The 13,662-nt window shown below is 36.8% G+C and overlaps 1 protein-coding gene across 1 annotated transcript; it reads left to right on the top strand.

The window, feature by feature from the left end:
- The first annotated feature begins 291 nt into the window (after positions 1-291).
- LOC124419217 lies at positions 292-1,979 on the top strand. Its single transcript, XM_046947834.1, has one exon. It carries the CDS (start codon positions 292-294, stop codon positions 1,852-1,854), a length of 1,563 nt encoding a protein of 520 aa, XP_046803790.1. The 3' UTR covers positions 1,855-1,979.
- The last annotated feature ends 11,683 nt before the right edge of the window (positions 1,980-13,662 follow it).

The following is a 13,662-nucleotide window of genomic DNA, read 5'->3' as shown; positions in this document are numbered from 1 at the left end:
AAGTATGTCTTTATTGGAGACATTGAGAAAATGTATCGTCAAATATTAGTTCATGAATCTGATCGTTCGTATCAAAAAATTTTGTTTCGAAAAAATATTTCAAGTCCAATTGAAGATTTTGAGTTGACAACGGTAACTTTCGGTATAGCATGTGCACCTTATTTGGCAATTAGGACCCTTCTATAATTAGCATCAGATTCTGAAAAAGATAGTCCTTTATCTGCAAGAATTTTGAGAAAAGAGACATATGTTGACGACATATTGTCCGGAGGCCATTCATTGTCATCGGCAATGGAAGCTCAAAAACAGCTGATTGATACTTTAAAATCAGCAGGGTTCCCATTAAAAAAGATAACGGCAAATCATCCAGATTTGTTGTCTCAGATATCATCTGATGATTTATTGAACACAGAATTTTTGAAACTCTATGATTCAAGTTCAACAAAAACTTTGGGGATTCGATGGAATGCTATAAGTGATTCCTTCACTTATAAAGTAGAACAATTAAATTCGACATCATCTTCAACAAAACGGCAGATTCTCTCTGCTGTTGCTAAACTTTTCGATCCCGCAGGATGGCTTACGCCTATTATTATTCAAGCCAAGATTCTTTTACAAGAATTATGGCAAGACGGGGTCGGTTGGGATGACGAGGTCAAACCACAATTTCTTGATAAATGGAAAATATTTGTTGATAGTTTTCCTACTATCGAATCCATTGAAATTCCAAGATGGATCCACTACCATCCTCAATATAATATCCAAATACATGGATTTTGTGACGCTTCTGAGCAGGCTTATTGCGCTACACTATATGTGGTATCCGAGAACTCTGGTATTCGGTATTCACATCTGCTTTCTGCTAAAAGTAAAGTTGCCCCCTTGCAACGGATAAGTTTACCTCGACTTGAGTTATGCGGAGCTCTTCTGCTTTCCAGACTCGTAAAGCAAGTACTTACGAACCTTCCAATCTGCAGCCCAAAGCTTTACTTATGGTCAGACTCAACCATTGTTTTAGCTTGGCTACAAAAACCTCCATCAGTCTGGAAAACGTATGTAGCTAACAGAACAACTCAGATTATAGAGAATGTTGGTAATGCCAGTTGGAATCACGTTCCAACGGATCACAACCCAGCTGATCTTGGCACTCGCGGTTGTAAACCACAAGATCTTGTTAACAACCTATTGTGGTGGTATGGACCAATGTGGCTCTTGGACTCCCAAGCAAATTGGCCCAAATATAGTTCTCTACCTGACGCTCTTCCGGAAAAAAGGAGGATTTCAGTCTGTTTTTCAACACCGGCTGACAACAGTCTAATCGATAGATTCTCCTCTTATCCTCGAGCTCTTGCTGTTACAGCTTACGTGCTCAGGTTTATTAGCCTTACGGAGCTTAAAGAATCAAAAGTTATGCTGATCAAACTAACTCAACGAGTTTATTATCCCCAGGAGTATAGTCAGCTCTCTGATGCGAAACTAATTTCAAAGAAAAGTTCTATTCTCACTTTGAACCCATTTCTGGATTCGAATGGAACTATGAGAGTTAACGGTAGATTAGCCAATTCATGCCTAAACTATGATGAAAGGTACCCTTTCATTATTCCAAACTCGTCTAACTTCTGTAGAATGTTTCTTGACTTTGCTCATAAAACTCTGTTGCAAGCTGACATTTCCCTAATGATGAATGCAATTCAAAGTCAATTCTATATACCAGGACTTAAAAGAACTGTTAAAAAATGTGTTCACCATTGCTTAGTGTGCGTCCGTTATAAGCAAAAGCTGAAGTCTCAGATTATGGCAGCTCTGCCCCCGGAAAGATGCTCCTTTTCTTTACCATTCACTTATGCGTGTTGATTTTGCGGGGCCTTTTCAGATAAAATCAGGTAACTTGCGAAACTCTCCTTATATGAAAGGATACGCTTGTATATTTGTTTGCTTTTCCACAAAAGCTATACATCTGGAAGCGTGCTCTAGCTTATCCTCCGACGCGGTATTAACAGCTTTCGCACGGTTTACGGGTAGAAGGGGGTTGCCTAATCGCCTTATGTCCGATAATGGCACAAATTTTCTTGGCGCCAGTAGATCGTTGCGAAAGGAATCTCTCTCATTTTTACGAAAATCAGCTGAAGATATAAGTAAAAAATATGCAGTCCATGGGTTTGAGTGGAAGTTCATTCCTCCTAGTGCTCCACATATGGGAGGTCTTTAGCAGGCTGGTGTAAAAAGTTTTAAGATTCACTTTCAGAAAATAGCTGGCAACCAAAAGTTTAACTTTGAAGAGTTTTCGACTCTATTAACTCGAATTGAAAGTGTCCTAAACTCCAGACCTATTTCCCCAATGTCCGAGGATTCTGAATATCTTCATGAACTTCACAAGCGTTACAAGTGGAAAAGCCCACAGAGGGATTTTCAGAAAGATGACTTTGTAGTCATAAAAGATGAGCTCCTACCTCCAAATGAGTGGAAAATGGGACGAATTGAGTTAGTCCATACTGGAAAAGATAAACGCGTTCGTGTAGCTGACGTCCGAACAGCGTCTGGAACCGTTACCACACCAATAGTCAAACTTTGCATGCTTCCGATTTGTGATAAGTCAGTAGATTGACTAGGATTGTATGTTCTGTATGTCCTATATGTTCTGTTCAAATTGTTCAAATTTGTGATAGCGAACCCATTACTGCTGCTTTGTTTTGTTCTTCTTTTCCCTTTGCAGATGGATCAGTTCCCAGAGTCTGAAATGTGCCTAGTCTATTTCCGCTACCACCCTCTTCGCTACTGCAAGCAGTTTAAGAAGATGACGGTAAAACAAAGACAATATGTCGTTCGGGTCCATCGCTATTGTTCCAATTGCTTCGCCCGCACGCATAGAGCACGAGAGGTCCCAACGACAACGTCTCCAACAACAACCACAACGACGTCAACAACAACGTCTCCAACAACAACCACAACGACGTCAACAACAACCACAACAACGTCAACAACAACCACAACGTCGTCAACAACAACGTCGTCGACCACAACCTCGCCAGCAGATGCAATCTTCACGTCGCCGTCAGCTGGTACAACGTCGTCGTCCCCAACCACGCCGTCGTCAACCTGTTGCAGTTACCCAAAATGCCCAGGAATTGTTACAACAGATTGTTGCAGCTGCGGGTCAGTTGTCGGGGGCATTAAACATTGCACCAGTGCAAGAGGGGCGTGATGTCGAGGATCGATCTGGCAGCGACTTGATCGACCTCGACTAAGCCGCATCGGCCACTTATTCAGCGGCGGTGTAAGTACGGCCCAAGCCATACTTTCGCGGCTAAGGAGGACGAAGAAGTCAGTCTTCGACTTTATCCGAGAGCCAGCGGCCATAAAAACTTAAAAAACAAAAAAACCAAACATTTAAATAAAACAATTTAAACAAAACAACAAACGTTTATTAAAAAAAAGAACAATTAAACAAACTTATACACTAACAAAGAAAACATTGAAACGAAATTAAAAAAAATAAAAAACAAGTGAAGGGTATAAAAAAGAATAGTGGTTCCCACACACACATATAAATATATACATATATATTTATAAAAAAAAAAAAAAATACAAGAATTATACAATTAACTAAACAAATAAAAACTGAAATACAACACGAACAAAGACCTTTTTTATATTTATTTTCTTGGTCTCCACAGCAATTGAAAGAGAAGTAAGTATATTTCAGGTTCCTTGAAATTAGTACAAATCGAAATAAATCTATTTCATTTGTTACATCTCTTGTAACAAACCTACAATTTAGTTTGAGTTATCCAAACAAAACAACAAATTCCCAATTGTTCCAATTGGAAAATTGTTTAACCTCATTGGAATTACAAAATAGTCTAAACTCCTCTGCAGTAAATTGAGGCCCATTATCTGACATTATTACTTCTGGAAGACCTTCAATTGCAAAAATATTTTTCAATGTATTAATTGTAGCAGATGTTGTTGTGGAATTCATTTTAAAAACATAAGGATAATGAGAAAAAGCATCAACACATATGAACCATGACGAATTTTTAAATGGTCCTGCGAAATCTAAATGAATTCGCTGCCAGGGTTTCGAAGGTTTTGTCCATGAACTGAACTCATTTGTAGGCATAGAAAGTACAGATGAACTTGCTGAACATTTTAAAATTAAATTTTCAATTGCTTTGTCTATTTCAGGCCACCAACAATATCGGCGTGCTAATTGTTTAGTTTTAACGATACCCCAATGGCCTTCGTGAAGTAGGTTTAGTATTTTAGTTTGGAAACATTTGGGAATAACTACTCGATGACTATCTATTTGTAGTAAAATTACACCATCCAGAGTTGTTAAATTTTCTCTTCTATTAAAATAGGGCTTTAAAATATCATCAACTTGTAAAGGGTAACCTTTTTTTATAAATTTCAGAACTTGGGATAGTAGTTTATCATTTTTTGTGCAATTTGTGTAACATCTACAGGAAATGAACATATTTCTTCCGCTAAATTAATATCCATGTTATCTAGTTATATATCAATTTCTGTATCACTTTCCAATGGTAATCTTGATAATTCATCAGCATTTTGATGATTATTGGTAGATTTGTATTTAATATCAAAGTTATAATTTGACAAAAATAGTGCCCATCGTTGAATTCGGTTTGCGGAATGTATAGGTATCGATTTTTGTGGATTGAAAATTGACAGGAGAGACTTGTGATCACTAATTAATGTGAATTTCCTACCATAAAGATATTCGTGAAATTTCTATACTCCAAATATTATAGCTATCGCCTCCTTTTCGATTTGGCTATAATTCTTTTGATGGGCATTTAACGTTTTGGAAGCATGTGCTATAGGTCTTTCAGAACCATCGGGATAAACATGTGAAATAACGGCACCCAGGCCAAACGATGACGCATCAGTGGCTAATAACAATGGTAATTTATCATCGAAATGAGAAAGTTTAGTTGTTGAAATAAGTAGCTGTTTAAGATTTTGAAAAGCTTCTTCTTGGCATTTTCCCCACACAAAGGGAATATTCTTTCTTCTCAATCTGTTGAGAGGCTCACATAAAGTAGAAAAGTTGTTTATGTATTTCATGTAGTATGTAACTTTACCCATGAAAGCTTGCAAATCATGTAGATTCTTTGGTCTAGGTGAATTTTGAATCACAATAATACCTTTATCGGATGGCTCAATTCCGTTTTTGCTAATTATATTACCAAGATATTCAATTTCGTCCTGTATAAAGGAGCATTTGGCTATATTACATGTTAAACCAGCATTATCTAATTTTGATAGGAGTTTTTTCAAATTTTGCTCATGTTCCTCATGAGTTTTACCCTTACAACTATATCGTCCAGATAATTAACGGTATTATGAATATAAGAAATTAATTGTTGGAGAAAACGTTGGAAAATTGCCGGTGCACTGGAAACGCCAAAAGCCAAGAGGGGTGTTAACAATTAATATTTTCTTCGATTCTTTATCCATGGCAATTTGAAAATAAGCATCAGACAAATCTTTTTTTGAATACAACCAAATTTTAATTTATATAATAAATCCTCTAGTTTTGGAATGGGATACTGTTCCATGTCCAACTGGGGATTAACTGTTTGTTTGAAATCAGCGCAAATTCTGATTTTAGAATTAGGTTTGGGGACTATAACGATTGGAGAAGCCCAAGGACTTTATGATATAGGCTTCCAAATTCCTAATTCTTCTAAACGTTTAGCTTCTTCCATAAATTGTTCTTGAAGTGCAAAAGGAATAGGTCTTGTTTTTGAAGACTTTTGAATGACATTCTCCTTCAAATACAAATGAGCTTTAAACATATTGCAACAACCTAATGAATTTGAAAACAATTTAGGATATTTTTTTAAAATATTTTGCTCATGCAGACTTTCCAACTGAAAAATATCATTAACACATTTAAACGCATCGTACCAATGAATGCCGAAAATATTTGAGCCTTCATATGTATTGGCCACTAACAATTTCAAAGTTTTGGTTTCGGAACCTAATGAGACATCTACCTTTAACATACCGAGAACAGGGATATTTTGATTACCATAAGCTCTCAAAACAGTGTCGGTTTTATATATAGGAATTCAAGTTTATGCTCATTGACTTGAACATTAACGAATAACTTCTTATCCTTTCTAATTAAAAGATTGTTAATTTGGTGACAATGCTCAGAATCAGATACTAAGTCTTCATAATTCTATATATTATAAACATTTTTAAATTTACATACCGGGGCTATGTGACCAGTTTTCCCACATCTGTTTTGTGACCAGTTTTTCCACATCTGCATTTGGCATTGCGAAACTTACAATTTTGTTTTTTATGATTTTTGAAACATCCAGAACATGATGGCAATTGATTTTCAGGTGATATTTTGCTTGGTCTTTTGCTAGTTTGACTATTTTGTTGCTGGTACTTTGGATTATGATTTCTAAATTTAACTTGTTGAACTTCTTGCGGAAGACTGTTGTTTCTTATTGTTTCCAATGATGATTGTGTTGATTCATAGGTCTCTGCTATGTTGATGACTTTCTCCAAAGATGGGTTTTGTTTTTGCAAAGCGGCAGTTTTTACTATTTCATGTGACGTATTTAAAATAAGTGCATCTCTTATCATCTCATCAACGTATTCCATTTGACAATTTTTGCATGTAAATGAACAATTTCTAAAAAGTAGGACTTCATTTGCTCGCATCTTGGACATTATACGCTTTAAAATGTTCTTTTAGTTGATTGGAATAAGCAGAAAAATTGTCTGAACTGATCTCAAATTTGGAAAAAGGCGGAATGTTCTTCTTCGGAGTTGTGTTAACGTTATTCATATAACGTTCAAAAAGATCTTGTTGTTGTTCACGCAATTATTGTGCCAAAGTTTGCTGATCCTTAAGCATTTGGGCAAATTGTTTTTCCATTTTTATAAAACTTTTCCTCGTCGCCAATTATTACATATGTTTTCTTTTCAAGTTTTATTCACAACTCAACAAAATATTTTAAAATTCAAAAGCAAATTAAAATTACAAATTTAATGAAAATATGATTAACAAAATTTAAAAATATAAAAGTATATTAACACAAAGTAAATATATATGAAGTACACAGAGTTAATACTAATTGTCCACAGTTTCCTGCACATATAGATTTTTTCATGTTTGAAAATAACTTTTGCACGGTTTATAAACAAAAATATTATTTTCACTTCTTTCACTTCAATTCTATGTTAAGTTTTTTCTCAAATATTAGAAATTATTCCTGTTTATGTGAAATGCTTTTCTATATAAAGAAATTACTATATTTAAGATATTCAACGAGTTGTCAGATCTCTCATCGGACGCGTTCCAGGTGGCGGACAGGGGGAGCTAAGCATGGTCTTTTTCGACACATTGGACATAATGGTCAAAAACGACGATGCTAGCTCGAGATAAGGGCAGACCTGACTAGATACATTTTTTGACAAATGGTCTAACAAGTCTGTCATATCTAGATGCGTACATGAATCAGAACAATCTTTTATTATATCAGTGGATACATTTTTGACAAATGGTGTACTGATATGTAGAGATGATAGAGTTCTGATACGATTTATGATACATCTGATAATAGACGGTCATATATGATAACAGGACTCCTCCTGTTCACCATGCACAAATCCGCGGACCAAAACTGTAAGCGATGTTGCTAAAAACCCGCTAGTTAGGGCCATTGTTGACAAGAGTGTCAACGACAAAGCTATCTCCCAGGACAAATGGTTGATAATTCGTCAAAAAATGCTGGAGGTGTATTGGAAAATTCTCAAAGAGAATCCCGGTCCATCTCCGCAGAATAATGATGCCGGCTGGTACCAAGGCCACATCAAACTGCTGGCGTGCACGAACAAGCGCTCAGCAAACCTGCTTAAGTTGGCGTTTACGTCTATAGGAGAAGTGTGGCCCGGCGCGAAACTTGACGTGATCCCGGTTAGTGAGTTACCTCGCAGACCGAGATCAATCACGGTTATTCCGGCGGAACCACATGAACCAGAGGCGATTTTGGCGTACCTACAGAGCGGAAACCCTGACCTACCTACTCACAATTGGAAGGTAGTCAAGGTCTCCGAACCTGAAGGTGCTAGCAGAAAGACAGTCGTGGTCCTTAACAAGGAATCGTTGCCGTTACTCCGAGAGAAGCAAGGCAAAGTATACTACGGATTTGATAGTATCAAGCTGCGCGTCTACCGGAGTGACGACAAACTAGACCCCAAACCGGTAAGCACGGACGGAGGGAAGGTAGACGATACCACTAAATCTGACGAACAAATAAACGACCAATCAAGTACAGACTTGATTGGGAATCTATTTGATAGCCAGGGCGAAGTGATTGACGAAGACGAGCTTCTGAAAACAGAACCAGAAAACGCCGACATCACAATCATCTACGACCCTAACCAAGATGAAGGTGATCCAAGTGAACCTTCATCACTCTAAAGCAGCTTCGGCTGCATTACACCTCCACCTTGGATATCAAGGGGGGGATATAGCGTTGATCCAAGAGCCGTGGACCCATAACGGCAACATACTTGGAAACAACGTAAAAGACTATACTATACGCAAAAGGCACAGGTAACATTAAATCTTGCATACTTGCTAAAAGCACCCTAAATATTTTTATTCTATCTGATTACTGTGATGAAGATACAGTAACCGCAGCATGGGAAACAGAGGAATCCACAATATTGATCCTCTCCTGCTATATGGCGCACGACCAGACGGACCCCCCGCCAAGTAACACGGTCGTCAGGGCAGTAAGTGAAGCAAATGGAAAACGCATCCCTGTTATTATATGGGCAGATGCAAACGCACACCATACACTATGGGGTAGCACCAACATCAACACACGAGGTGAGTTTGTATTAGACGTCATTTAAAACCATAATATTGAAGTAGTAAATAGAGGTTCAGAACCTACATTTGTAGTTGCAAATAGACAAGAGGTATTGGACATAACGCTTGTAAATACAAGTCATTCGCACATAATCCGAAACTGTAAAGTATCGGTAGATTGTTCCTTTTCAGATCATAGATATCTCGTATTCTCGATAGAAAAAACACAGGAAAGGAAAGCCCCCATTCTAAACAGAAGAAAGACAAGATGGAAAATAAACAATACAGCAGATATTGACAGAGCTGTAGACAACCATACACGCTCTCTTAATCAAGCAACAAGAAGAACATGCAAACCTTCGATACCAAAGGGTAAAAGTAAACCCCCGTGGTGGTCCTCGGAAATAGCGAAGACTAGGAATAGATGTCGAAAACTTTTCAATGAGGTCAAAAGATCAGGTGAATGGTCCACATATAGAGTCTCATTGAATAAATTTAAAAATCAGGTAAGGAATGCTAAACGCTGCTCATGGAGAAGCTTCTGTGGTAGCATCGAAAGCTTTTCAGAGACAAGTAGTTCATCCAAAATCCTGTCTAAATCACAAACCGTTCAAGGCTACATCCAGAAGCAAGACGGTGAGTGGACAACGAGTGGACAAGAATCCCTACAGGAATTAATGGACACTCATTTTCCAGGTAACTTACCATTGGATACTACAATGGAAAGACCACAAACGTATAGTCAAACCCCGATAAGGGAATGATATAATGGGCAATAAACACATTTAACCCATATAAGTCACCGGGACCGGACGGCATAATTCCAGCTGATCTGCAATATAATGCAGAATTAGTTATACCATGGCTACTTGAAATATTTCAAGCTTGTCTTACATGGTCTTACGTACCAGAAAAATGCACCAAATGTAATGTGACGTTTATCCCCAAAAGAGGAAAAACAACGCATATTAAGGCAAAGGATTATAGACCCATAAGTCTATCATCGTTCTGCTTAAAACTCTAGAGAGAATCATTGACGTCCACATAAGATCGTCAATAGATCCTATGCTCCTATCTCCCTCACAACATGCCTACACCAAAGGCAAATCAGTTGAGACGGCCCTACACTCATTAGTGGGACATTTAGAAAAGTCCTTGGAATTTGGTGAATACACGTTAGTGGCCTTTCTGAATATAGAAGGAGCCTTTAACAACGTCAAACCCGACATCATCATATCAGCTCTAGAAGAGCTCGGTATTGAGACATCAGTGATTAAATTCATACAAGACCTTCTTCAATACAGGACTATCCGTTCTAACATGGGAATGGCATGTACACCTCAAGGTGGAGTCCTATCACCACTTTTATGGAATGTGGCCATAAACAGCCTACTAATAAATTTGGATACCCAAAGATACAAGACTGTCGCATACGCGGATGACGTTGCGGTAGCAGTATCAGGTCTCCATCTGAATACGATATCTCGAATCACCACAGAGTTGATAGTAAAACAGAACTTATACTCTACACCAGGAAATACAATATCGAAAATTTTACCCTACCTCGAGTAAACGGAGTCGTACTCTCACTTTCGAAAAGGGCGAAATACCTAGGGGTGATACTTGATAGTAAACTATCATGGAAAGAGAATATCACAGCCAGGGTAAATAAAGCCTTAATGGCAATGTACATTTGCAAGAAGGCCATAGGCAAAAGATGGGGACTAAATCCCAAACTGGTAAATTGGATCCATGAAGCGGTTATTAAAACTATTCTCTTCTACGGGGCTGTTGTCTGGTGGAAAGCACTGGACAACAATTCCAATCGTATACTTCTTGATAAGGTACTAAGAAGGACAGGGACATAGACATCTTTTGCGGAATATCGCTAAAAGCTTGCAAGATCATAATAGATGGAAAGTTCTATGAAATTTCTCAGACAAGATGGCGAAATGAACAAACTTGTATCAATACCAGGAAGATATGGCCAAATTTGGACAATAAATGCACGTCATATCTTCTGCAATTAAACCGCCCTCATATCAGCAACCTTGTCGCTGTCATTACGGGGCATATCTTATTGGGAAACCATGCAAGAAGACTTGGAATCCCCCACAACGACTTCTGTAGAATTTGTCAAGACGAAGAGGAGGAAGAATCTATTGAACATCTTCTCTGTCAATGCCTAGCAGACACTCGATCCGTATATCTGGGAAAACGACTATTTGATGATTTGTCAGAACTATCAAGTCTAGGACTGGATAGCATAAATGCCTTCATCAGGCACAGTAACTGGTTTTAAGACCACTAAGCCATAATTAAGGCACTCACCAGTCCACAAGGACAGACCTCTCAATCTTCTCCTTCACTTCAATTTCTCTTCTATGACTTAATCCTAAACTATCTTCTACTATCCCCTACTCTCTTTCTTTTATATTTTACTATCTTTACAGCCAACAGGACCCAAGTGTGCGTCTTTGCAGCCTGAATACCTAACCTAACCTAGAATTCATACGTTCCATTGAACACTAGTTCAACTATAACTGTTGCTGAAAAACTTATTAGAAACATGTACTTAAGAACACAACAATATTCCCAAAAAACTAGTTGTTGAAATAAAGGAGAAAAATGATTAAGAAATTAAGAAAAGAAGAAAATTTGTTATAAAAATATTAAATTTTGTAGAAAATATATAGTTATTTTACGGCTAAATAGTGAGTTTTTCTTAAACGGTTAATTGATAGAAATTATTCGGTTTATTCGTTATTTTAAATTTAACAATTTTCATTTAGTCGAACGATTAATCGTCAAAAATTAATCGATTAACCGGACGACGATTAATCGTTTGAATACTCTAGTTATTATTGGGTAATATGAATACTAATATAAATATAAATCAAAATCTTATAAAAAAAGGTTTCACATAAAGAACACAATGAACTACAAGAAAAATACCAATTTAAGAAACCCTGCATGTAAAATAAGATAATCAGTTAAAGAAAGTAAAAGAAAATACAATTCCAACTTCTAATAATATATCAATAAGATATTAAAATAATCTTGAATAATAAAAAAAAAATAATGAAGCAGACAACATCAACAATGTGCAAAGTATTAATCCAAACAACACAAATAATCCTCATCCAAGCAATCACAAGAAAAACACTAATGATACCTTATTTACATATACACAGCAAATTTATATCAGTCAACAGATATTCAATGATGCACCTACATATGAAATTACAAGTAATTGACAATTGAAAATAAGGTATTCAGCAAAATCATTTAAAATTTCAATACAAATATCAATAACCACATAAAACAAACCATAAACACAATTATGACAATATCAGTAATTCATCATATTGGATAATCACAAAGACAGTTACTCTAGAATAGCAATAACAATATGAATGCCAACACAATTTCAAAACCAATCTAAACAAAGTACCATCAAATGCAATAATAACGCCACAACTCAGTCAAGTGATACTAATATCAAAATGGTAATAACCAACAAAGGTAAAATGCATGTTAATATCAATAAAACATGTTAAAAACTAAATTTGTGTGATTTTGAATTATTAAGTACAAGGTTTAATAATTATTCAAGAAAAAACTCTAAGTTATATCACAGGTTATTGCAGATCCTTTGAACGAGTAACTTTATTATCCATGGGAATATTTAAGTCAAAAGACAGGACATCAATATTGGGAATGGGTCCCCATATTAAATTATACTAATTCAAGTATATTTAACACATAATGACCACATTGCAAATCATTTGAATCTTAGATTCTTAACAAGTTAATCAGTAATTAATGCGAGAGAAATCATATTGTGACAATTTAAGTGCATAAACTAATAAATCATCAAATTGCCGCCTAAAAATCAGCGCTTTCTAAACGAGCCAAAAGTGCAGTAAATTTACAATCACAAAGGGAGAACGAAACGCCGGAAGAACGTAATGGTCGCCTAACTGCTGAAAGGAATAGAGCCTCAACATCTGGAGGTGCTGAGACACCTTTAGAACATGACGAACGTCTAGAAAGTAAAAGAACACGGTCGCAAAGATTAAGAGCTGCAGAAATATCAGATGAACGCCTAAAAAGGAAAAGATCTCAATCTTCAACATCAAGAACTGATGAGACGCCGGATCAACGCAATGCACGCCTAGAATTAGAGAGACTATGACCATCTACTTCTAGAGGTTCTGAGACGCGATGCACCCTTGGAAGAAAACGTACGTAATCGTCAAGGTCAATCTATCAATCAATCAATCTAAATGATGAGACACGTTATAAACAGAACGTACGTCTAGAAGGAGAGACACACAAGCATTTACATCTAGAGCGACACTGGATGAACGCGACACACGTCTAGAAGTACAGAGATTACGATCATCAATACATAGAACCACCGAAACACCAGATCAACATGTTGCACTAATTCAAATTCAGCGACGTAGAGCTGCGGCATTTATTTCTTCGGAAACTTTGAATGAACGCAACTTAAGTCTTAGTCAAAGAATTCGAATATCCGTTTTAAGATCTACTGAGATGAGCTTCTTAAATAAAACCGTAATAGAATGGCAACTAATCGACAAAATATTTTTGACCCATACGGATTTTATTACATATCGGAGATATAGTGAAGAAATATTGGTCACAACTGGTTCAACGGATAATATTTGTCGGTTCTGCAAATGCATATAGATACAAGAACGAAGCTCCAGGAATGTGTTGTTCAAATGAAAAATTGTTCCACCGCCAGAACCATTGCAATCATT

The sequence above is a fragment of the Lucilia cuprina genome, chromosome 4 (genome assembly GCF_022045245.1).
Source record: "Lucilia cuprina isolate Lc7/37 chromosome 4, ASM2204524v1, whole genome shotgun sequence".
In the NCBI taxonomy this organism is placed as follows: Eukaryota; Metazoa; Arthropoda; class Insecta; order Diptera; family Calliphoridae; genus Lucilia; species Lucilia cuprina.
The sequence above is the reverse complement of the archived record's forward strand: the minus strand, read 5'-3'. Positions and strand labels throughout refer to the sequence as shown.

What these genes read in the sequence shown, in the direction of transcription:
- LOC124419217 (XM_046947834.1), top strand. Translation starts at nt 292, where the DNA reads ATGGAAGCTCAAAAACAGCTGATTGATACTTTAAAATCAGCAGGGTTC.